Source organism: Octopus sinensis, linkage group LG7 (genome assembly GCF_006345805.1).
Source record: "Octopus sinensis linkage group LG7, ASM634580v1, whole genome shotgun sequence".
Lineage (NCBI taxonomy): Eukaryota > Metazoa > Mollusca > Cephalopoda > Octopoda > Octopodidae > Octopus > Octopus sinensis.
In genome coordinates, this window is record NC_043003.1 from 95,451,378 (window position 1) to 95,478,443 (window position 27,066).

At 37.6% G+C, this 27,066-nt stretch overlaps 1 protein-coding gene across 1 annotated transcript in view; it reads left to right on the forward strand.

Moving 5' to 3' along the window:
- The first annotated feature begins 1,038 nt into the window (after positions 1 to 1,038).
- LOC115214115 (pumilio homolog 3) overlaps positions 1,039 to 27,066 on the forward strand; it is a 28,361-nt gene continuing 2,333 nt past the window's right edge. The window contains exons 1-14 of the mRNA XM_036504972.1: positions 1,039 to 1,057; positions 1,615 to 2,219; positions 4,919 to 5,036; positions 7,602 to 7,722; positions 9,810 to 9,885; positions 12,359 to 12,452; positions 13,956 to 14,022; positions 16,199 to 16,268; positions 17,648 to 17,752; positions 18,568 to 18,671; positions 20,148 to 20,223; positions 21,349 to 21,447; positions 23,379 to 23,513; positions 25,214 to 25,356. Coding sequence (XP_036360865.1) covers positions 1,617 to 2,219; positions 4,919 to 5,036; positions 7,602 to 7,722; positions 9,810 to 9,885; positions 12,359 to 12,452; positions 13,956 to 14,022; positions 16,199 to 16,268; positions 17,648 to 17,752; positions 18,568 to 18,671; positions 20,148 to 20,223; positions 21,349 to 21,447; positions 23,379 to 23,513; positions 25,214 to 25,356 — 1,811 coding nt within the window. The 5' untranslated portion in view covers positions 1,039 to 1,057; positions 1,615 to 1,616. The remainder of the gene's footprint in view (positions 1,058 to 1,614; positions 2,220 to 4,918; positions 5,037 to 7,601; positions 7,723 to 9,809; positions 9,886 to 12,358; positions 12,453 to 13,955; positions 14,023 to 16,198; positions 16,269 to 17,647; positions 17,753 to 18,567; positions 18,672 to 20,147; positions 20,224 to 21,348; positions 21,448 to 23,378; positions 23,514 to 25,213; positions 25,357 to 27,066) is intronic.

The window sequence follows — 27,066 nt, forward strand, 5'->3', positions numbered from 1 at the left end:
TATATATATATATATATATAGCAAACTTACATAGCATATATATAATATATATATATATATATATATATATATATGTATTATATATATATATATATATAGCCAAACTTACATAGCATATATATAATATATATATATATAATATGTATATATATATATATATATAGCAAACTTACATAGCATATATATATATATATATATGTATATATAATATATATATATAGCAAACTTACATAGCATATATATATATATATATATTATATATATATATATATATCCTCAACAAGAACATATAATATATTTAGATTAGTTCTTTTCTTTCAAAGCTTTATTATTTCGTTAGAAGTGGGAAAATGCTTTGAAGTATTTGTTTCAAGTCTTTACATTTTAAGTTCAAATCCTACCGAGTTTAGTTTTGCCTTTCATCATTTCAGAGTCGATGAAACAGTATACCAGTCATGTACTGGAGTCGATGTAATCAGTTAACTCCCTCCTACTAAAATTGCTGGCCTTGTACCAAAATTTGAAATATTACTATTATTATTGTTGTGAAGTCGACGAGATGGCAAAATCGTTAACACGCTGAGGAAAGTGTTTAACGGCATTTCGTCCGTTTTACATTCTGAGTTCCAATTCCGTCAGCATTGACTTTACTTTGCATCCTCGCGGGGTCGATGTAATCATTTTATCCCTTCCCTGAAATTACTGGCCTTGTGTCAAAAATTGAAACCATTTTTATTATTATTCTCGATATGCGATTTAAATTCTATTCAAAAAAAAAAAATGGTCTAACCAATATTTTTTTCCTGGGTAGTTAATATATTACAGTTATTTCACTAGTTGAATTTTCGTTTGATACTAGTTTAATATCAACCTGTTGGATGTTGCTTTTCTTTCTTTCTTTTTTAAATCCCATTTAAAGCGCGCGATTGATACTTTATTTTAATTGGATAATTTATTTTAATTTATTCTCAAACTTCACCCCTAACATTGGATAATCATCTACGAAAATCGTTGTAGAACTGAATCAGCAAAAAAATCTCGTATTTCAGTTACTCTTGTAAGATGCTGGCCCAGTTTTTCAAAAATTCAGTTTCTTAAAACGGTTTCTTTGTTTCCTTCTCTCCCCCACCACCACTACATCGATTCCTTTCTTTAAGTTACGTGATATTATATCAGCCGCCTGTTTTATATCAGTCTAGTAGAGTTGTATTTTTATTTGCTTTAGACAAAGGTAATTTCTATTAATTATATATATATATTGCCTAGTCTATTATTTAACTAGTTGCTCCTTGACATCTTAAAATATACGCGTTCTCGGTGTGTATTGATTCTATAACGATTGTGTTGAAATTGGATCTATGCAGACACTTTCATTTAACTGAAAAGTAATGCGTTTATGAGAGGGATAACTTTTTCTAATTAATCGATATCAAGACTATATTAAAATCACCTATTGAATTCTTTAAATTTTGTTTCTGTGTAAAAAGTAAAATCATGTTCCTGTATTTTAAGTACATTGTCTATGATTTGTGTATTATGTGTCTTGTATGTTTGTTTCTTTTAATTGTAGCTTTATCGTGTTACTGTTTTTAATTAAGTGATTATTCTTTGCAGCGATGGAAAGTCCCGAGGCCGCCGTCACAACAACTAAAAAACATAAAAAGATCCGCCGCCACTCCACTCGTCTCGATGTTCAATCACAAAGTCTGCGTCGTCCACCCGAAGGAGACAGCATTATACAGAAAGAGCCTATGAAGCTTGCTCAACCGTCAATGCCAGCGCCCAAGAAAAAGATCGACAAAGCTGCAAACGCCAAGAAACGTAAACACAAAAACGTTAGTTCAGATAGCGGTCTGGAGACTGCAAACGAAGAAGGAAATGCCAAAAAATCTAAAAATGACACAAGGTCTGATTTTCTCACTTCTCTTGGACCACTTAACGACATCAGTTCGATACATCCAGTTCTGGATAATACATTAGATAGTACTTTCTCGAAAAAATCTAAGAGTAAATTAGATGTAACTTGGGAGAAGGCTGTCTGTAGTGCACGAGGCCAACCAGATGGGGCTGAACTATCGATGAGGATTCAAAAGATGGCAGCTAAGACCCCACAATGTTCTGTTATTGAAGAACATGACGAAAATGATCAGCCAAGTGAAAGATGTGAAGAACAGACTGCAGAGGTGAAAAAGATGGAAAAGAAAACAAAATCTTTAAAAGTAAGATTTTCATTTGTTTTTATCATTTTTCTTTAATAATTTCAGGACTCAGGCGTTTAGATAAATGAAAATACATAAAATAGATAGAAATGTCTATGAAACTGGATTGAATTCACCTTTATTGAACTTGCTATAAATAGAAATGAAATCACCATGGAATTTTGTCCTATCATCTTAAAGACACATAAGAAAATATAGTCCTAGATAGACAATGCCTGGAAAGAAAGGCTCGTCATTGATTTAATACCTTTAATCATAAGTCATTTGTTCAGTCATGAACAACTAGATTGTAATGATCAAAGTGGTTTCATTACTATGTTGTACTGTTATTATCTCCTTCATAAAAATCAAATCGAAATCAATCAACATCAATGGAATTTGTAGTTTGTGGTACCAGCGCCGGTGGCACATAAGAGAACCATCCGAACGTGGCTGTAGCCAGCACCTCATTGACTGGCCTACGTGCAGGTGGCACGTAACAAACACCATCCGATCGTGGCCGTTGCCAGCCTCACCTGGCCTCCATGCCGGTGGCACATAAAAAGCACCATCCGAGCATGGCCGTTCGCCAGCCTCATCTGGCACCTGTGTTGGTGGCACATAAAAAGCACCCACTACACTCACGGAGTGGTTGGCATTAGGAAGGGCATCCAGCTGTAGAAACTCTGCCAGATCAAGACTGGAGCCTGGTGCAGCCTTTGGGCTTTTCAGACCCCAGTTGAACCGTCCAACCCATGCTAGCATGGAAAACGGACGTTAAACGATGATGATGTTGAGAGCATAGATGACAGGCTCCTGAACAACAACATGAAGAGACCAGTTGCAGTTGACACCCTGTCACCAGTAATGTATTGTATGCATAACAGACATTTAAAGGCAGGGTAGGAACAATTTACCATTGTAAGCAGCATCATGAAATTGATTGAGTATTTTAGATGGCCTATGGTACTGAGTTTGATGCTGTTCCTGTTGATCTTACCTGTAATAGGTTTGCCTCCAGGTAAAGGAACTTATCTCATCTGCTTACATAGAAACTGGGAATATGAGGAGGCACAAGTCTAATAGATTATGTAGGTTTGTGAAATAACATTCACTTCATTGATTCACTAGATTTGGAGTGTACTGAAAGTGATAAATTCACAGGCATGGCTGTGTGGTTAAGAAGTTTGCTTCCCGACCATGTGGTTTTAGGTTCAGTCCCAGTATGCAGCACCTTGTGCAAGTGTCCACTGCTCTAGCTTCAGACCAACCAAAGCCTTGCGAGCAAATTTGGAAGACAAATGGAAAAGAAGCCTGTTGTATTGGACACTTGTTCCTGCCCTCTTTCTTGTTAACTCTCTCTGGGTAACCATGTACCTCCTCTACAGCAAGATACCTGTTACTGTCTCTCTCTGTCTCATTATAACCTTTCATCATCTGATACAAGATCACCTCCTCCTCTACTCTCAGAGATCCTTGCTTGCAAGCTACTTGGGGACCCTTCCAGTGCTTGTGTCACTTAAAAAACATCCATTCCACAATGTGAAGTGGCTGGCATTTGGAAGGGCATCCAACTGTAAAAACCATGCCAAAACTAACCTCATCTGTACTGGTGCCATGTAAAAAGCATTTAGTCCACTCTGTATGGTGATTGGTGTGAGGAAATCCATCCAGTTGTAAAAACCATGCCTAAACAGACACAGAAGTGTGGTGCAGTCTTCTGTCTGGTCAGCTCCTATCAAACTGTCCAACCCATGCCAGCATGGAAGGTGGATGTTAAACGATGATGATGTGTGTTTGCTTGTTTACATTTGCATTCACTTACTTGAAAGTCACAGCATCAGTGCTGTAAGCACTTTTGTCTATAACTAATCTACTTGTTTTGCGTCTTTGAAATCAGGTGAAATTAGGAGATCCATTGCTTGAAAAGTAAGTGTTAAGAAATGTAATCTGGCTGTAAAGCAGTACCTTAATAACATATTTTACCAAACTCATGCTCACATGGAAATAAGAACAGACAATATTTTTTAAACAAAACACCAACATCAAATGAAAATTGAATGGAAATAGTAGTTAAGACACCCGTGCCGGTGACACATTAACAGAAAAGCACCGTCCGAACATGGCAGATACCAGCACCGCCTGACTGGCATCCATGTCGGTGACACGTAAAAGCGCCAGCCTCCTCTGGCCCCTCTGCCTGTGGCACGTAAAAAGCACCCACTACACACACGGAGTGGTTGGCATTAGGAAGGGCTTCCAGCTGTAGAAACACTGCCAGATCAGACTGGTGCCTGGTGCAGCCTCCTGGCTTCCCAGACCCCGGTCGAACCGTCCAACCCATGCTAGCATGGGAAACGGACGTTAAACGACGATGATGATGATGGTGATGAATATATTTTTAAGCAAGTGTCTGCTGCTGTAGCTCCAGACCAACCAAAACCTTGTGAGCAGATTTGCAAGACAGAAATGGAAAAGAAGCTTGTTGTGTAGCACACCTGTTCCTGCTCTCTTGTTATCTCTCTCTGTCTCGCTATATAACCTTTCAATATCTGATGCAAGATCACCTCCCACAATGCCCCCCATCCTTCTCAGATTCCTTGCCTTGCAAGTTACTTGGTGACCCTTCGAGTGCTCATGCCGCTTAAAAAGCATCCTTATCAAATGTTGTCTTGTTTTCAGTTTATGTTTACAAATTCTTAATTTGTTCTCTACCTCAGGTGAAAGTTAAGGGAGCAATGAAAAAGTTGAAGAAACTGAAAGACAGTAAATCACTTCCAGCTAAACTGAAAGGAAATAAGTTGAAAAATAAATTGACAAGTAAAGAAGCAGCTGGTGGTAAGTGGTCTTCAGATGCCTATTTTTTTCCTTTGAATTTTATTAAGAATTAAACAGTACCTTCATGTGACATATACAGTTTCGAAATACAAGCAAAACAGACTTTGCCAAAACCACTGCATTATTTTGGTCACAGTTTACTCTTTTACTTGTTTCAGTCATTTGACTGTGGCCATGCGGGAGCACTGCCTTTAGTCAAGCAAATTGACCCCAGGACTTATTCTTTGCAAGCCTAGTACTTATTCTATTGGTCTCTTTTGCTGTATCGCTAAGTTATGGGGACGCAAGCACACCAGCATCGGTTGTCAAGCGATGTTGGGGGGGACAAACACGGACGGACACACACACACACATACATATATACGTTGGGCTTCTTTCAGTTTCCGTCTACCAAATCCACTCACAAGGCTTGGTAGGCCTGAGGCTATAGTAGAAGACACTTGCCCAAGGTGCCACGCAGTGGGACTGAACCCGGAACCATGTGGTTGGTAAGCAAGCTACTTACCACACAGCCACTCTTTATATTTTTGACACTAAAATTCATACATAGTTTATTTCTAATGAAATACACTGTGTATTAAATGTGGTGGGTTTTAACAAAATACCAAAAAGGCACATGCATGACTATATGGTTACCAGGTTTGCTTTGCAACCACGTAGTTTCAGTTTCAGTCCCACTATGTAGCACCTTTTACTACAGTCCTGGCTGGTGCTTTGTGAGTAAATTTGGTTAGTGGAAACTACAAAGCCTGTCGCATACAGATGTGGGTGTTGATATTCTGTGCTGAGCTACAGACAGTAAAGTTAGTTGACATTTCCCTGTCAACAAGCCATCCTGAAGCTCTCTACCTTCATTGATAGTTTTCTTGAAAAACAGCTAACACTTAACAAGAGGAAGGACATTTCCATCTGTAATTCATCCTTTCAGGGTCACTAAAAAAATGTAATTAGTCACCCACTGGTTTCAATGTAATTGATTTTTCCTCTGTCTTCAAAATTTCTGGTCTGGTGTTAAAAATTAGAATTATTAAGCTGTTGTTTATCAAATCTTCCTTACATGAAATTATAATGAAAAGTTTTGATTTAGATATGAACTTTTTAGAATGATACATTTGTAGCATAATCTAGAATGATGTTAGACCTGTTAAAGCTGAAGTTGAAATATAGGATATATATTTTCCCTTTTTTTTTTTTGTGATAGCTTTCATCACTCTTCAGTGTATCTACCATTTGAACTCTGAGCAAATTATCATTTAACATCTGTTTTTCATGCTAGCATGGGTTAGACAGTTTGACTGGAACTGGCACACCAGAGATCTGCACCAGGCTCCCGTCTGTTTTGGCTTGGTTTCTATGACTGGATGCCCTTCCTAATACCAACTATTGGGCATCTTTTACATGTCTCCAGCTCTAGCCACAATGATTTCACTTAGCTTGACATGTCTTCTCAAGCACAGCAAATTGCCAGAAGTCTAGGTCACTTGTCATCGCCTCTGTAAGACTCAACAACCAACGATCATATTTCACCACCTCATCCCACATCTTTCTGGGTCTATTGCTTCCACAGATAGAAATCAGCACTTCTTTATGCAGCTTTTCTCATCCATATGCATCACATTACCATACCAGCACAGTCTTCTCTTGCACACTACATCTGATGCTTCTAATACCCAATTTTTCTCTTAAGACATTTACACTCTATCATATGTGCACACTGGTATTACACAACCTGTGGAGCGTGCTAGCTTAATTTCTTTCAAGCCTTCGCATGTGCTCTAAAGTCACAGCCCATGTTTCACTGATTATAATCAAAATAGTTTGATCTCTATACTCATTTTCATAAAGAACTGTAACCAAAGATATCCTAAAAGATTCTTTAGAGATATATTAATTCCTGAGAAAACTTTCTAAGCCAAGTGTAATCCTGATTATAACTTTTGCAATCTTTCAACTTGTCTTCAATACACTACCTGATATAATTTATTTCTTATGACTTTCAACTTTGCCTTTCAACCTTTCAAAGGTCACTAAAAAAAAGTACTAATCTAGACTGATGGATTAACAGAACTATAAGAACAATGGATCTGTAAGAACTGATCTGGCTCTGTGTTCTAAGTTCAAATCTTGCAAATTAGCCTTCTTGGGTGGGTAACTCAAGCTGTTGTCAGATATAAATACTCTTTCATTTGCTACCTTGGATTCTGCTGCTTGTATTCAGGCAAGATTCCTGGTTTGAAGATATTTCCTTCCCTCCATCCTGCTAGCCTTAAAGGCCTTCGAAAGAGTAGTAGGTTCCACCTCTTCTGACTATAAGATGATTAAAAATATAAACCAGACGAGTTTTGAATGTTATAGCCTACAGATACTTTATTTTACCACAGTAGTTGTTTTATCACAGGAAGGTATCTCCACCCTTCTTCCTTCAAAGAAAATCACAAAAATGAATTTGATAAGTACTAATTTTGCTACTGAGTTAATAAGAAATATCTAATGTTCTTGTTTTATTGTATTTTAATCTGTGTTACTTCGTGTTTCTAATATTTTACGCTTCTCTCTTTGTAATAGATGCAAAACGAACAAAAAAAGCTAATAAAAATGCGAAAGAGGAAATAAAGGATTTTAAAAAGTTGAGGAATAATTATGCCCTGCTCCAAAGTTCAAAAAGAATTTGGGAAGAACTGAGAAAGTAAGAATATTTTTCTGTGTTTATTTCTTGGAATTTTGTAATTACGTTGTGCAAAGTGGAAGTGTGTTCTTTAAGATCCAGTTAAAAATTCAATTCTTCTTGTTATGAATCTATAATGTCGTATTCTTAATAGCTAAGCTAAAGCAGTACAATCTAATCAGGATCCACAGGACCAGTGCATGTTGTTGGGGATTTTTGTTTTTTTTCTCTCTCTTTTGTCTTGTGACATTTAGCAAATGGGAGGAACCTCTCCTCTTTGAAAGACACTGGTATATTGCAGTTTTTTTTTTTATGGTGAGCAGGAATTTAATTTACCACTTTTGGTATCTTTGAGGAAAGCTCTATGTTGTACAACTTGCTAGCAAAAGCAACCAAATCATTTGCAAAATACTCCCTACTATCTTAAATACAGAAGGACATGTTAGATAATGCAATCCTATACATATTCCTTAAAAAGACAGGATGGTCATTGCTGGAACGTCTTTGACCATAAAGTCTGTTCAGTCAACATTTATCTACATTTATAGAACTTGAAACAAAATGTATTTAGCTTTTAAGTACCATTATGGCCACATATACTGAGGGTGCTGGTGACCGAATACAACCTGACTACTTGTCTGCTGTTCTCTAACAAAAATAGTGGTGGAAAAATGAGAGTTTAGAAATATATACTTTTTATAGAATTTCATAAACAGCTAAGTTTATTCAAACTAACGCAACTTATCCATGGCACATGGGGGGGGGGGGATACATATTTGTTTCCAAGTGAATAACTTTTATACATAGCTACATTCTCACATTTACTGTAAGCAGTAGGAGTACTACATCAATTACAATTGTTTTGCGAGCTTGCTGAACTTACTTTTCAACTGTTAAAAATTAGTACAACTAGCCTACTCTCCTGAACATTACAATATCTTATGGCTATGGAAAACCACTATGATTGAAACAACCATAATATTTGAAAGATTTATGCTCACAATTTGATTATTTATAAAGCAACTGTTCAAAAAGGTAAAATTGATGGATGTTTAAGGAGATAACTAACAAGAGTGTAGGCATCATTTACTTCAGGTTTTTTTCTTAAAAATTTCTAATTTGATTATTTCTGATCCTCTATCCTAAAAGTTATCCAATGCTGATGCTGTGATACTATACAAAACATTATCTTGCCTTGTCTTATTTAATACAACTGAAAATAGGTGGTGAAATGTCTAATGTTAGAACATCAGATTTGTTTTGAGCTTCTGCTTTCAGAGTTCAAATCCTATTGAGGTCAACTTCACCTTTTATGCTTTTGCAGGGTGGATAAAAAAAAGTACCAATCCATAGCAGTGAACTGGTAAGTTTTGGGCCAGATCTCCAGTTCAAGGTACCTTCCTGTTAACCCCTGTAATGGGTTGTTGGGCACTGTCTTCTTCACTCTCTTACTCTTTTACTTGTTTCAGTCATTTGACTGCGGCCATGCTGGAGCACCGCCTTTAGTCGAGCAAATCGACCCCGGGACTTATTCTTTGTAAGCCCAGTACTTATTCTATCGGTCTCTTTTGTCGAACCGCTAAGTGACGGGGACGTAAACACACCAGCATCGGTTGTCAAGCAATGCTAGGGGGGCAAACACATACACACACATATATACGACAGGCTTCTTTCAGTTTCCGTCTACCAAATCCACTCACAAGGCATTGGTCGGCCCGGGGCTATAGCAGAAGACACTTGCCCAAGATGCCATGCAGTGGGACTGAACCCGGAACCATGTGGTTGGTTAGCAAGCTATTTACCACACAGCCACTCCTGAGCCTAAAAGATAAAAAAAAAATTGCATGTTAATTTCACTTGCAGGTTGTTCCATTGTTCAAATCACCTGAAAAACTCATAATTGACAGAGTCAGTTATGACAGCGGCCACTATCCAAATTATGCTGACATGGAACTCTTAATGTAAACTTGTAGAGTTAATTAAACTAAATGCCAATAATATCTATGTGTATAATATATATCTCGGTATAGTGGAAATTTGTCATGTCTTTTTTAAATGTCCAAGAATTTGTGTTCTTTAGTAATATGTAATGGTTTTTTTTTTCACAGACATGACTTGACTGTTGATAAGCGAGTCAAACTTTGCAATGACCTTATGGATATATCAAAAGGCAAAACACAAATGGTGAGTTAACTGTATTTGTTACAAGTATTTCCTTTATTGTCTAAATTTTTTCCTGTCACTTTGGGAGTGGGTAAGGAGACTGTTACAGGCTATGTGAAAAAGAAATGTAATAGAAAACAATAGAAAAACTTTCTCACATAGGTACATAATGGTTTGTTTTTTTTCTTCAGGTATTGGTTGTGCTGTTAGTTGTACGATATACATTCAAATATTGGCCATACTATTTTTTTTTACATCTTTAGTTAAATAATTATTGTGTGGCTAAAAAGTTCACTTGTCAATTACATAATTTTAGGTACAATCCCATTGTATGTACATATGGCAAGTATTTTTACCCTAACCTCAGGTCAGATAAAGTCAATGAGTGTGCCAGCCTATTCTTGTACATTTGTAGATTCTTGTGGAGACCATAACAGAGGCAAATAAGTTAGACGCTGTCTGAAGACCGTTCTAATAGGCATCAACATGGCTGCATAGTTGAGACATTTACTTCCAAACCACGTGGTTTCCAGTTCAGTCCCATTACATGACATCTTGGGCTATAGTACTGGGCTGACCAAAGCTGTGTGAGTGGATTTGGTAGTTGGAACCTTTAAGAAGCCCATTTTGTGTGTGTGTGTGTATCAGAAAAGGGTCCAAGGTCTTTCCCAAACCATAGGCTCATAAGGTTGGTTTCACAGATTCTGTGGCATATATAATGCTCACCTGGATAGGACACCAATCTGTCGCGGGATTATTCGCTTTTGCCAGTTGAATGGACTGAAGTAATATGAAGTGAAGTGTTTTTCTCCAGAACACAACTCATCACCTAGTCCAGGAATTGAAACCACAATCTGACGATCATGAATGCAACACCTTAACCACTGAGCCACACACATGTGTGTATGTATGTTATTGTCTCCTTGCATTGATAATTCATGATAGGTATAAGCATGTGTCACTCTCATACAAGTGATGTCCTTTGTTTCCAATCTTTCAAGACAGGTTTGGTCGTTGGGAAACAGGCAAAGGTTGATGACAGTAAAGGCATCCCACCAAACAAATTCAGTCTGATCCACACAAGTATATAAAAGTGGGCACTAAACAATGATGGTGATGATGATGACTATTACTACATGATAAATAAAGCAGCGGGGGCGGGTGTGCTGAAAGTGTAACTGCTAGAGTAAGAATAGCTTGGGCAAAGTTCAGAGAGCTCTTACCTCTGCTGGTGACAAAGGGCCTCTCGCACAGAGTGAAAGGCAGACTGTATGATGCGTGTGTACGAACAGCCATGCTACATGGCAGTGAAACATGGGCCGTGACTGCTGAGGATATGCGTAAGCTCGCAAGAAATGAAGCCAGTATGCTCCGATGGATGTGTAATGTCAGTGTTCATAATCGACAGAGTGTAAGTACCTTGAGAGAAAAGCTGGACCTAAGAAGCATTAGTTGTGGTGTGCAAGAGAGACGATTGCGCTGGTATGGTCATGTGGCGAGAATGGATGAAGATAGTTGTGTGAAAAAGTGCCACACCCTAGCGGTTGAGGGAACCTGTGGAAGAGGCAGACTCAGGAAAACCTGGGACGAGGTGGTGAAGCACGACCTTCGAACTCTAGGTCTCACTGAGGAAATGACTAGAGACCGAGTCCTCTGGAAGTGTGCTGTGCGCGAGAAGACCCAGCAGGACAAGTGAGTCCATAACCCGTGGCCTTCTACTTGGGATGGAGCCAGCCTACGTATGCATACCTTCCCTTCTTGGGACATAAAACTCTACTTGTGAAGACCTGTTGAGGCAAGTGAGGATCAGAATCGAAATCGATCAATGGAAATTGCAGATGTGTTACCAGTGCCGGTGGCATGTCGAAACTCTACTTGTGAAGACCCGTTGAGGCAAGTGAGGATCAGAATGGAAATCGATCAATGGAAATTGCAGATGTGTTACCAGTGCCGGTGGCATGTCGAAACTCTACTTGTGAAGACCCGTTGAGGCAAGTGAGGATCAGAATGGAAATCGATCAATGGAAATTGCAGATGTGTTACTAGTGCCGGTGGCATGTAAGAGAACCTTCCGTTTTCGCGACCATTGCCAGCACCGCCCCGTTTCGTGTCCGTTGCCAGCCTCGCCTGGCCCTTGTGCCGGTGGCACATAAAAAGCACCATCCGTTCGTGGCCGTTTGCCAGCTCTGTCTGGCACCTGTGCGGGTGGCACGTAAAAAGCACCCACTACACTCACGGAGTGGTTGGTGTTAGGAAGGGCATCCAGCCGTAGAAACACTGCCAGATTTGACTGGGCCTGATGAAGCCTTCTGGCTTCACAGACCCCAGTAGAACCGTCCAACCCATGCTAGCATGGAAAACGGACGCTAAACGACGATGATGATGAAATGTCATACTAATTTGTAGAACTTCAGTTTATTTTCGTTGCTATCTATATTTCATCTAGCTACTCATTAAAATGTTTATTTACTTTGAGTAATTTCTTCTATTTCAGATGGCCTTCACTCATGATGGTGCCCGAGTATTACAGTGTCTTATTCAATTTGGAAACATGGAACAGAGAGCTACCCTGTTTGATGAACTAAAACGTATGTCATTTATTAGATACATGATAGAATCAATTATTTTATTTCTCTCTTCCCCTCTCTCCAAAGAACTATATTTGCAGTTAGGAAAGGAAAATGATAACATAAAATGGTAAAGAATGCTGTTTATTCCTTATTTATTAACAGCTTTCAGATTTATTAAGAAATTGGTAGAAGAACACAAAAAACAGAACATACATATTATTCTTAAATATGACATCTGACTGTTTCCACCCCCATCTACCTCTCACCTTTCCCCACATTCTTGCAACTGTACCCATCCCTCGGTGGATGACTCGGTGGTTAGAGCATCGAGATCAATCATGAGGTAGTGAGTTTGATTCCTGGACTGGGCTTTGTGTTGTGTTCTTGTGCAAGACACTTCATTTCGTGTTGCTTCAGGTCACTGGTGCCAAGCTGTATCGGCTTTTGCCCGGTGGCATGGAGATGGGAGGCTGGATTGCAAAGGTGACTGCTGGTTTTTCATGAACGACATTACCTGGACTTGTGCCTTGGAGAGTAACTTTCTAGGTGCAATCCATAATCATTCATGACTGAAGGGTTTCCTACTATCACATAATATCAAGGCAAGGAGACAAACACACATTTCTATTTAATGAGACAAAGCACTTCTAATTAGTTTGAAACAGAAATTCCTTAAGTGCTTTAGTTGACTTTACATCTCTCTCTTACACTTGATTTATTTTCTTATGTATGTGTATATATATATATGTATATATATGTATGTGTGTGTTAAAAGCACATCCAAACGTGTGGTGTAACTGGCCCACTTATGAGTACTCCTCATTCATTGGACAATGAACTTTGCTCACGAAGACCTGTTGAGGCAAGTGTAAACAAATCAAAATCGCTGATGTGGCCAATGATGGTACCGCCTGATTAGCACTTGTGCCAGTGGAACGTTAAATCACATCTGAGCGCGATCATTACCAGGGCCACGTGAAAAGCACCATTTGAGCTTGATCATTGCCAGTGTTGCCTTACCGGCACGTGCCAGTGGCATGTGAAAAACAACCTTCGAGTGTGGTCGTTGCCAGTGCCACTGGACTGGCTCCCATGCAGGTAGCACGTAAAAGCACTTTTTGAGCGTGGTCGTTTCCAGAACTGCCTGACTGGCCCTTGTGCCACTGACACATAAAAGCACCCGCTACACTCTCGGAGTGGTTGGCATTAGGAAGGGCATCCAGCTGTAGAAACTTTGCCAGATTAGATTGAGCCTGGTGCAGCCTCTGGCTCACCAGTCTTCAGTCAAACTGTCCAACCCATGCCAGCATGGAAAGCGGACATTAAACAATAGCTCCATGTCTTTCTATTTCAACTTTTGAAGATCAAAGAAATCTGTGAAACTGGTTAAGTCTTTAAAAATTTTTTAATAAAAAATCTTAAACAAATACCAGTTTCAACTTATATTCAAATATGTGTATGTATTTATATTGTCATCTTTTCCTATCAACTTATTCTTTACTTTACAATTTCATTCTCTAGATAAAGTTGTTGAGATGGTCGAGTCAAAATATGCAAAATTCATTGTCCGAAAATTTCTTAGTTATGGGTAAGTTGATTGCACTCATATATTCTCTTTCTTTCCAATATATTTTTTGCTCAAAATTATTACATATGTTCATATTCAGTAAAACTTAGAAAACCAAGATGGTATCCCTAAATCTTAGAAAATTTTTTTTATTCTTTATGCTGGTTCCACCAAAGCTTTTTACTCTTTTGTTTCAGTCATTTGACTGCGGCCATGCTGGAGCACCGCCTTTAGTCGAGCAAATCGACCCCGGGACTTATTCTTTGTAAGCCCAGTACTTATTCTATTGGTCTCTTTTGCCGAACCGCTAAGTGACGGGGACATAAACACACCAGCATCAGTTGTCAAGCAATGCTAGAGGGACAAACATATACACACACATACATATATACGACGGGCTTCTTTCAGTTTCTGTTTACCAAATCCACTCACAAGGCTTTGGTCAGCCCAAGGCTATAGCAGAAGACACTTGCCCAAGATGCCACGCAGTGGGACTGAACCCAGAACCATGTGGTTGGTTAGCAAGCTACTTACCACACAGCCACTCCTGCTGCACAAGAATATTAAAAACAGCTCTGAATGTTATATGGAGAGCTTTTAACCAATGAGCAGTTTTATCAAGATCTACCCAAAGTGGCTGAGAAGATTCAGCAGAGAAGAATGAGAATTGCTGATCGTTGCAATGCCTAAACTATGCAAACAATATGCTTCAGGACAGGCAAATGTTGATGAATTAAGAACAAGCATGGGGGACCGTGATGGCTGGCATGCTTGCATGAAATCATTGAAGCATCTGGGAGGACAGCCAAACTAAACTAAACTCTACAATAAAAACTGCTTTCAGTTGATGTCAGGGGTTATGTGAATGGCATGACACCTGCAAGGAAAACTGCTACTAAGCATATAGAATTAAGGTGTATGTTGGAGGTTTAGCTTTCTCAGAGGCCCATCCAACCTCTACCAGCAGGGAAAGAAATGGCAGTGACAATATACCCAGGAATAAGAAAAAGAAAGATATCACAATAATTTGCTACTTTACCCCATCTTTTTTCTTTTGTGGTACTAAAATTATCAGAAATTGTTGCCATTTTCTATTTAAATGTCCAACTCTTGTGCTATTATTGTTTGTTATCTCCAAGACAACTTCAATATAAGACATTCCAACCATGATGATTCTATTTTTTATTCAATGTATTTACTACAAATGGTTGGATGTGGTTTGAAAGAGATTTAGTTACTACTTTTAACAGGCCAACTGATTCATATATAGGATTATTAGCATTTGACCTGCTGTTTAGCCTAGTCAGCCTTGATCAAAGACAATTCAGCCATAGCCATTATGCCTTCAGTTATTTCACATCCCTGAACTACAGTATGCAATGTAACCTTTTTATGATGTAAGATGTGAATTGAGGGACATTCAGCTGCTATTTCTAGCAAGTCAAGTAACCACATTTGTGTTTTTGGTTGCCTCTGTTAGAAAGCTGCTCTAGATAGTTTAGGTTAGAGCTTAACTATCTGTCTGGGGAAGAAAGGTGTGACATTACCTATTGTGTCACTAGGATCTGTAAAATAATTACTAGTAATATGTTCAAGCCATTCATTCTATTTTGATGCCACCCCTCACCGCCTATCCTACATGTACATACACACCTTTTACTAAAGTTAAGGTAAAATAACCAAAATAAAGAGAGAAAGACTGTTCGTATTTAGACCATAAGTTTGAATTATCTACACCACTGAAGGCTATTAGGTTGATTTCTTTTGAATCTAATTTAACAAGCTTTCGTAGTAAATAAATCATTGATCTCCCTGGAAAAATTACTAGTGGGGACACAGGCATCTTATCCAAGAGGATCGTGTCACTAAAAATATGTACTGATCCTTGTGGGCTTTATCAGAATGGCCTTGTTCTTAGGTTAAAGAAAACAGGAATGTTATTGTGAAGATCAGTTGATCCCTCAAATGAAAATGTCACATTTTTAATATAAAAATGTACCTGGGAATAGATTTTACAGGAATGGAATAAGTATGGTCCATTGAATGAGAAGTATCTAATTCAGCTTGTTTATGAAGAAAAACGAAAAGATGCCTTTATAATTTTATTTTTTATAAACTAGAATTAAAGACCTAATATATGCATTGGTGTTGTTTTAATATTAGATTGGTTTCAATTATATTTCAATTTCTTTTACAGCTCAAAGACTGAACGAAATGCAGTATTTAAGTCACTTTGCAGCCAAGCAAGTAGACTTATTAGACACAGAGTGAGTATAAAAATTAGCACGTGTATTTCTAATTAGAGTTGTAGTAATCTTATAAAGAAAATCAACTAGTTTGACACCATTATTTTTTATTGATTTTCAGTTCCACTTAAACCATTCCCACCCTCTTTTTTATAATGTGAGTTACTGTGTACCTTCACTATATCAAGAAACCTGTTCTGGACCCCTTTCTTTCATTTAAACCCCTCATCTCATAGCAGAAAGCCACCACTTCCTTCTCTACTGTAGCCACATTTATTCTACGGGCTGCATGCTGATCTCACTTGAAAAAAGCACCCAATACATACTGTAAAGTGGTTGGTTTTAGAAAGGGCATCCTATCTTAGAAACCTTGCCAATGCAAATATTAGAGCACAATGCAGTCTTTAGACCTGTCAGGTCTTGTCAAACAGTCCGACCCTTGCTGGCATGGCACATGGGTGTTTGACAATGATAGAGATGTCTAACTTTGCTACAAAAATTTTAATACAATGCAAAATAAGACATTGATATTGCTGCTATCAATATCTGCTGTTTGTGCACAAGGAATGTATTATTAATAAATATGGTTGAATCTTCCTTCACTTTGCTTGTGTCAAACTCTGATTTTGAAATATTTGAAATCAACGTTATTTTACTATCCACTTTTCCATGTTTGCATGGCTCAGATGGAATTTAGAAACAGATTTTCTACCACTGGATACCCTTTCTGCCACCAGCCCTTACCTGTTTCCATATAAGGTAGTATTTCCCCATGGCTAGAAATATTTTTACTGGAAACTGGAAACACAGCATTCTACTTAAATGCCAGTAGCATTTGTTTACAAATATCTCATGATGTGAAGACGAGGAAACACAAACTCACACACATATATGTATGTACGTACATACACACACACACACACACACAAAATTGGCTTCTTTTAGTTTCTGTCCATCAAATTTAGTCATAAGGCTTTGGTCAGCTCTGGACTATAGTTGAAAACACTTGTTCAAGGTGCAATGGTATTTGAACCCATAAGCACTTGGTTGTAAAGCAAACTTCTTAACCACACAGCCATTCCTGCACCTATTCCTGTTCCTCAAAACTTAAGAATTATATCACAATATATGAAAATGGTGCAGTTATCCAGATTTATTATAGAAGAGACAAGTGAAGTATAATTCTCATACATTTTCTTAATGGCATTAGTAATATAATTGAAGCGAAATGGCTTTGACTGGAAATTGAAGCCACTCTGTAGGTCCAATTCCTTAGACAGTTACTTACAGTCACCTCATTCCTTCCCCCCCCCCCATTTCATAATTATTGTGAAGCAGTTCAGAAGACATGGAATATATTGTATGTTGACCTTAAAACATGTATTTTCATTTATTTTTAGGAAGCATCAGAAATCATTGAGTATACATTTAATGAATATGCAAATGCAACACAACGCCAAGCACTCTTGGAGGATTTCTATGGTGCAACTTATAAGTTTTTGAAGGTATTATTGCAATCTCTTCAGTATTTTCAGACTCTCCATTAATAAGCATCATTGCGTCCTTTTAAGTGTACGTACCTGAGTCATTCAGAAATCCTTAGTTAAAGGAATAATTCTGTGATTATAATCATTCTTGCTTTACAGTTTGGTTTTTCTTTTCTTTTTTCATTATTGTTATCAGGGAAAACCATAGAATATCAAAATTGATAAACTGTTGGGCAAAATGCTTCGCAGTGTTGAGTTCCATCCTTATACATTCTGGATCCAAATCTTGCCATGGTTGACTTCCTCAGGGTTGTTAAAATAAAATTAGTCAAATATAGGAGTAGGGGTGATGTAACTGATTGTCCCTTTCTCCTCCCTAAATGTATGTAACCCTGTTACTGTATGATACGCTCTCAGCTTTTACAGGCCTTGTTCTATTTTCATGTTAAGTGAATGAGAGAATTTCTTTCCCTTGAATGAGATGCTAGTTTTTTTTGGGTTTTTTACAGCTAACTTTGCTTATTGATCTTGCAACCTTCGTGTGATGAGATAAATTGAAATAATGCGGAATGTTATCTGCCCAGAAACAATTCCCTCACAGTGGATTTCAAGTCAAAACCTATAATGACTTAGTAGGCTAATAGAATATCTACGTAGCCATTTTACTACTATTAAAATAATGAGAATGTATAAAAACAGAAATCTTCGTTGTTTAATGTCCATTTTCCATGGTGGCTTGGATTGGACAGTTTGACTGAGCGCTAAATTATTATCAATCTGTTTTCTGATAATTTTCTTTTAATTCAATCACAACTGCTTTTTTATTGGTCTAGAATGATCAGATCACCTGTTTACAAGATATGTTTAATGCATACCCCAAGAAGAAGGAAACAATTTTGGAAAACATGAAGGAGATTTTAGTTCCTCTCATTGAAAAGTGAGTAGTATTTCAACTCATTTATTTCAAAATATAGAAACTTAAGATAATTCTAAGATTCATTTTGGTGTTCTCATATTCCCACACCCTCTAATAGACACTATTCCACTGATCTTTCATCGTCATTTAACATCCCTGTTCGACTGTGTTGTCATGGACTGGATGGTTTTACAAAGTCCCACAAACCCAAGGACTGCATCATGCTCCCCTGTCTACTTTGGTATGGTTCTTATGGCTGGATGCCTTAATACAAACCTCTATTCAGCATGTACTTGGCGATTTTCTCGTGTCACCAACGGAACATACTGTGTGTGCATGACATAAAAAATCACTTCTACTCATACTCTGTCAGTGCTAAAACATGTAGAGAAAAAGCACATGGATTTCCATGTAGAGTTTCCATTTATCAAATTGATCGACCCAAGGCTATACTAGAAGACTCTTACCTAAGGTGTCATGCAACAGGATTGAACTTAAAAACCTCATGGTTGCAAAGTTATTTTCTTAACCACACAACCATACCTACTTCTAATGAAATTTTAACATCTGTCTGTGTAATAAATCATTATTTTATTAACTGCAGTCATAAGAGTCTGTCTGTACAAATCACTCACATACTATATCTTTTATCTTTTACTTGTTTGTCATTGGACTGGCCATACTGCTTTGATGGGTTTAGTCAAATTACTCCAGGACCTGCTTTTTTAAGAAGTGGTACTTATTCTATCGGCCACTTTTATCGAACCACTAAGTTATGGGGGCACAACACACATGCATATATATATATATATATATATATATATATATATATATATATATGCACACACACGATGGGTTTTTTTCAGTGTCTGTCTACCAAATCACTCACAAAGCTTTAGTCACTCTGTGGCTGTAGTAGAAGACACTTGCCCAAGGTGCCACACAGTGGGACTAACTCAGAGCCATGTGGTTGGGAAAGAAGTTTCATATCACACACCCATGCCAGCATATATATATATATATATATGATGGGCTTCTTTCAGTTTCCTCTATCAAATCCCTTCACAAGGCTTTAGTAGAAAACACTTTTGCCCAAGGTGCCACACAGTGAAATTGAACCCATGGCTGGGATGCAAGCTTCTTAACAGATAGAGCACAATGTTGTCTTTAGACCTATCAGATCTTTTCACACTATCCAACCATTGCTGGCATGGCACATGGGTGTTAAATGATGATGATAACAGTTGGAGATAGGGAGTTCTAACTTTGCTACTGAACCTGGTGTATTTATATCTCCATGACAAAGCAGTTCAACAAAAGGGACCAATAAAATAAACACCAGGCTTTACAAAAAAAGGTTGGGATGTAAGCTTCTTAACCATACATCCATGGGCACCTGCCTGTAGCCAGTATAATTTCTTCTAAATGATTTAAAATACTTATTACTTAATACTTCATGACATCTGCTTAATATTTGAAGTGTTTTCATTTTTCCAGGAGCATGTTGACGCACTCCATCATCCATCGTCTTTTTTCGGAATATTTCTTATATGCAGAAAAAGCTATGCGAACTGTAAGTATTGTTCCTTTATAATCAATCAATTCAAATCAGTTTTACTACAATAAACAAACCCTACAAAACAATGATAAACAATTGAATGAACAAATAGGTATATTCTTTACTGGAGTCTTCTTGGCTATTTCAGTCAATATATACATCCTTCTTTTTCTCAAGTAGCATTGGTCAGATCTATTTAAGCAGAGTTATGGCATGTAGACAGCTAATCAAATAATATGCAACCCATGTTAATTGCTGTGACCATCTGGTCTTTATTGCAGGTCATGCTTTCATAAGATTAAGGACTTAAAACAAATGGTCGAATTTATCTGCTACATTTAGCAGGTTGAGTAACTACATAGAAGCCCGCCCCCTTTTTTTTGGTATGTTATCAATGATGGTATCAGCATCCCTCTCTGTTGCAATCTGTTTCCTCTTCACTTTTTGACTGTTATTTCTAAAATTCTGGTGGTCTCTAATCCAATCATCACAGCATGTACTTGAGTGATCAACATAAAATCAACTTTTAATGGATTTTAAGTCAACATGTTCAAATTAAAGACATCTTCCAGTCTTTCTATAGTTGAAATTTATGTCTACCGCTCTCTCTCTCTCTCTCTCTCTCTAAGCACTAAAGGTTAGTTTAAGCTGTAGCTTTCTTAGTTCTTAGGTTTGAGTTCATGCTCAGCATTGTCCAATAGATACATAGATTTCTTTTAAAATAAAACTGGTGCATGTTTACCAACTTTCAGTTCAAGAAGAAAATATTTTGATATTCATAGCTTTTTTTTTTATATATATGTCACTTGTACTGCAGGTGAAATGACTTTAGCTAAGAACTGAAACCTAATTGTGGTACTTACTCTATCAGGAGCTTGCTTCTTACCCTTTATTATTTTTACCCCTGTTTTAAACCATAACCGAATATAGGATGTGAAGTTACATCTCTTGAATTCAGCTCCAAACAAACAATTATAATTATGCTTCTATTTGTATGTACTCCATTCTTAAGAAGTGAACTTCGATATAATGTCCACTTGAGATTTCCTCCTCAGTCTAGAATTTTGATAACTTGAATGTTTCTTGATGTTTGTCCCTTTTTAATCTGATTCTTAAATATTATTGTTTATATTTTTGTAGGAAATGATAACTGAATTGAGAGAGGGCATTGTAAATATGGTGCATTCCCGAGATGGTGCACGTGTTGCTATGAAATGTATATGGTATGGTAACACCAAGGTAAACATGACTTGTGTTCTAAAAGCTTTTGTTGGGTTCTTATTTAGTTGCAGGTTCGCATTTACTCTAAAAGCATTACAGGCCATATTTCCACTGTTTGACTCTCATGGAGGGAATGCCTGAGGTTAATTAACCCTTTAACAATTAAACTGATTATATCTGGCCAATATATTCTACCTGTTTAATATTCAAACTGACCAGATCCAGCCTTTCACACATGTCTTACAACAATCACATTATTGAGATCTTGAAGCTATGAGATAACAGGTGATTAATTCAAAGGCATGTGAATAAATAATTTTTGACAAAGTAGTCTAAATGCTAAAGGGTTAAATAGTGAATTGAAATGTGCCATATTTTTAATCTTTAAGTTATATATATATATATATATATATATATGTGTGTGTGTGTGTGAAGGCGCAATGGCCCAGTGGTTAGGGCAGCGGACTCGCGGTTTCGATTTTCAGACTGGGCATTGCATGTGTTTATTGAGCTAAAACAACTAAAAGCTCCACGAGGCTCTGGCAGGGGGTGGTGGCGACCTCTGTCGTACTCTTTTGCCACAACTTTCTCTCGCTCTCTCTTCCTGTTTCTTGAGTAACGCTGCGATGGACCAGCATCCCGTCCAGCTGGGGCGGATGATTATTGTTATATATATATATATATATAGTTAATCCAAACATGAAAGCACAAAAAAACACAACAACGCGAGGACGTGGAACAAATATAGTATTATTGGACGCTCAGGAAAGAAGGAGGGTTTAACGTTTTGAGCGGAGCTCTTCGTCGGAAACATAGAAGGGAAGACAGAGGGAAAAAAATCGCCGACGGTACACACGCGGTCACATTATATATATATATATATATCTATATATATATAAATCATCTCGTGACTTTTAATGAGTTGTTTGAAAGTCATTATGAAATATCATAATCTCTATGTATGTTAGAAAAGGGAAGTGATGTGTGGGTGACTTAGCTCATAGTATACAGTTGGAAATTATGTTTGCAGCACCTGTGAAATGAAATGCCAGAAACAAAACCCACATCAGAGACTTTACTCTACTTGCACACTTCAATTCTACAACGCTGTTATTAAAATTAGTGTACAGCATAAGGTGACGAGCTGGCAGAACTGTTAACATGTCAGGCGAAGTGCTTTACTGCATTTCATTTGTCAAATTTCACCAAAGTCGACTTTGTCTTTTGTCCTTTCCAGGTCGATAAAATAAGTACCAGTTGAGCACTGGGGTCAATGTAATCGACTTAGCTCCTCTTGCTGGCCTTGTGCCAAAATCTGAAACCAGTATTAATGTAGTGTAAGTTGCCAAGTGTTGGAGTACCATGTTGTGCTTAGAACAGTTTCTTGGCTGTTTTAACTGAGCTTTTTGGAAGATCTCATTTCAGTATTATAAACTGTTACACTATGCATACATTAGTAAGTTGTACTTTTTCATACTGTCTGTTTACAGTTACTGGATATTTTTTTTTTTTGTGTGTGTTGTTTACAAGCCTCCTAATGTTTAGGCCTTGAATTTCTTGAATTATACTATTTAGCTTATAACTATGCTGTATATGACAGCCTGATTGGTTTGAGTCAATGTAGGATACCAGACAACCCATGGAAAGGTCAGTAATACTCAATCTATCTGATTGTAAATTGGTGCCATAAGATAAAGAATACCATATTATTGCACACAGCAACATTACTGTAAAGTTGATGGGTGTTTTGTTAGCTTACATTGTTGACTTTAACTCTTTGCTTGGTATGGGGTGGGCTCCAACAAACTTACCCTAAACACATTATTTGACATCAGAATTTTGCAGTGATACATCTATAGTCTTTTCTATCTAAAAGACACACAATATTTTAGTCATATAGGTTCTCTGTTATGTTCTTCGTATAGTTGTTTGTTTTATTTTTATTTCAGGATCGGAAAGTAATGGTAAAAAGTTTCAAAGGTTTCATATTGAAAATGTGCCTGGAAGAATATGCTCACCAGGTGTTGCTGGCTACATTTGATGTTGTCGATGACACAAAGTTACTGTCAAAAGTTATCCTGGATGTGAGTATTGAATTGCTAGTATCTTATGGATTGAAATCTTTTTTATTGAAAAATAGACCATATCTGGCGTTTTTGCATCTCCCTCTGCCTAAGAAAATCTCTTGAAAATCAGATATCACCTATTCATTAGGTCTGATTCGAATAGATTTATTATCACTTCTCTTTCATCAATTTACATCACTTTTCCCATGGTGACATATACAGAACAAGACTTCTTGAGGCTGTATTTTGTAGTTGGATGCGTTCATTGATGCTAACTCTTTTTTCTCATGCAAGATACATTTTTCTGCATGTCAAACTGCTGAGATGTGGGACATATTACTTTCTAAATATGAACAGAACGCAAATCGTGTTTAAAATTTATGGCAATTGTTTCATAATTTTGTTGATGTATACATAGATTACATCATAACATGTAATCCACTATCTTCAAGTAAAATTTTAAACAGGTAAAATTTCATACTTTGACCTAGCCAAATCAATCATCGGTGGATTTGTCTGAGTTGATATTTGAAATTTTACCTGAAGATGGGGGGATTATATGTTATGATGTAATCTATGAATACTGAAATGGCTGTTGTAAATTTTAAATGCCATTTGTGTTCTCTTTTTATACCAACTCCACACCTGAAAACAACCCAGAATTGGATCTACAGTAGCCTACCAATATTTGATATCTTCATTGTTGTTTACCTTGCTATAAACTCTGTTATTGTACCTAGCTATTTTTCTGGCATCTTACATTTTGATGTGCCTAGATTCTGTTGAATCCTTATAAGTAATATATATATATATGAGAGAGGCAGTCAGTAGAGCAACCAATTGAATAAAGTATTTAACTATATTCTTGTTAGTCTTAGTTCAGATTTTAATCAATTATCTAGTTCAACACCTGCTCTATGAGTGTCTTTAGCAAAATCTAATCTACTTTGCTATAATCAATTAGACCAAGTGTCCCATGTAAAGATAAGTCTTTATCTTGATGTACTGCTTCCTACAACTCTTTTCTTTGCATAACTTCATTTTTTTTTTAAGTTACCTTCTCGAGTCTTTGCCGACTCATAAGGGCTGTTTTCATGGCACATATATTCCCCACCTGGACGGGACACCAGTCCATTGCAGGATTACTCATTTTTACCGCCTGAGTGAACTGGAGAAACATGAAAATGGAGTGTTCTGCTCAAGAACACAATGCATTGCCCAGTCCAGAAATTCATCACCTCCTCCAGTGACCCCTCCTCTCTCAAAATTCCTTGTCTTGCAAGTTACTTGGTGACCTTACTGGTGCTGGTGCCACATAAAAAGCATCCAGTCCATACTGTAAAGTAGTTGGCATTTGGAAGGGTATCCAGCTGTAAAAACCATGTTGTAACTGACCTCACCTGTGCTGGTGCCACATAAAAACAACTCAGTCCAAAAATAAAAGCCTTGCCAATACAGACACAGTGGTCTGGATTAGTCTTCTACCTGACCGACTCCTATCAAATTGTCCAACCCATGCCAGCATGGAAGGTGGACGTTAAATGGTGATGATGATTTCTCCTTGTAGAAGCAGTGGGAGGAATGAACTTGAAACCATATGGTTGCAGAACAAACTTCTTAACCACACAGCCATGCCTCCACCAGTTACATCATGGAAGAATTGCGAAATGTCTTGAAAATACACCATTATCTTCATTTCTGTTTATTTCTTTTCTCAGGAAATTATAAAATCTCTGAAAGAAGTAGCAACAAACTCCTATGGACGAAAGCTTCTGTTGTACTTGCTTGCACCACGTGATCCACTACATTTCCACCCAGATGTTATTAAAATAATGCGGGAAGGAGATGACAACGAATTCAGGTAATATTTTAAAGACTCTAGATTTTGCGATTACATCATTGTTATAATAGTCTGACAAAGAACCAAAGTACAAGGTACCTGGCTGTACTCAAGAAGACCTGTATTCCACAGCAGAAGCATTAAGACCGATCCTTCTGGTGGTGTAAAGCACTTGTGGCGGTGCCCTATAAAAGTGTCCTTAGAGCATCACATAAAAAGCACACAGCACACTTTGTAAAGTGGTTGGCATTAGGAAGGGCATCCAGCCATAGAAACTGTGCCAAATCAGACTGGAATCTGGTATAGCCCCCCCCCCCCCCCCCCCCCCCAATTTGCCAGTTCTGGTCACACCGTCCAACCCATGCCAGTATGGACAACGGACATTAAATGATGATGATTATGATAACATATGCTACATGCTTTATCACTTTCCAATCCTGCCTCAGAAATGCAACAATGTACAGTTTGTTTTTAGTAACATTTATTAACATTGGTCGATAAATTAAGTACCAGTTGCATACTGGGGTTGATCTAATCAACTGACCCCCCCCTCCCCAAATATTTCGGGCTTTGTGTCTAGAGTAGAAAGACTATTTGTCATTTACAACCATTTGATGAAGATTAACATGTGCATGGTATAATCATTACAATTTGAATAGATTAACCAGAAAGAAAAATATTGTGAATATATAATGAAAAGTAGTGTGGTAAGAAGCTTGCTTCCCAACCACATGGTTCCAGGTTCAGTCCCCTTGGGCGTCTTCTACTATAGCCTCAGGTTAACCAACACCTTGTGAGTAGATTTGGTAGACGGAAAATGAAAGAAGCTCATTGTATGTGTGTGTGTGTGTTTATGTCACTGTAATCAAGCGGTTTGGCAAAAGAAACCAATAGAATAAGTACTAGGCTTACAAATAATAAGTCTTGAGGTCAATTTCTTTAACTAAAACCCTTTAAGGCAGTGTTCTAGCAAATAATTGAAAGAGAACCCTTAATAAGTAGGACTGGCATGTAAAAAGCACCCACTATGCTCTTGGAGTGGTTGGCATTAGGAAGAGCATCTAGCTGTAGAATCTGTGCCAAATCAGATTGGAACCTGGTGCAGCTCCCCAGTTTTCAGTCAAACCGTCCAACCCATGCCAGCATGGAAAGCAGACGTTAAATGATGATGAAAGGGTTGCATAAATGTGTTTGTGCTAAACAGGTGAAAAACTAAAAACAAAAATCTTTTAAGGGTAATATTTATGCTTATTTTCATTTTAAGTACAAAAACTATAATAATTGTTAGTATCTCATATAATAAAATTTATGATCTCTTCTGGGAAAAGAGTCATAGGATATTTGCTTTCCCTTGCATCCAGTGTGAGCATAAATTCATTTGAAATTTCCATTTCCTTGTGGTTAAACAAATGTGCAAATAAAGAAAAATCAGCTCACTTTTTCCATCCAGAGCTAGTTAAAGCACCTCTTTTTTCTGTGAATCTAAAACATCATCATAATCCTCCTGATCATCATCATTTAGCGTCCGTTTTCCATGCTAGCATGGGTTGAACAGTTCAACTGGGGTCTGTGAAGCTGGAAGGCTTCATCAGGCCCAGTCAGATCTGGCAGTGTTTCTACGGCTGGATGCCCTTCCTAATGCCAACCACTCCGTGAGTGTAGTGGGTGCTTTTTACGTGCCACCCGCACAGGTGCCAGATGAGGCTGGCAAACAGCCATGAACGGATGGTG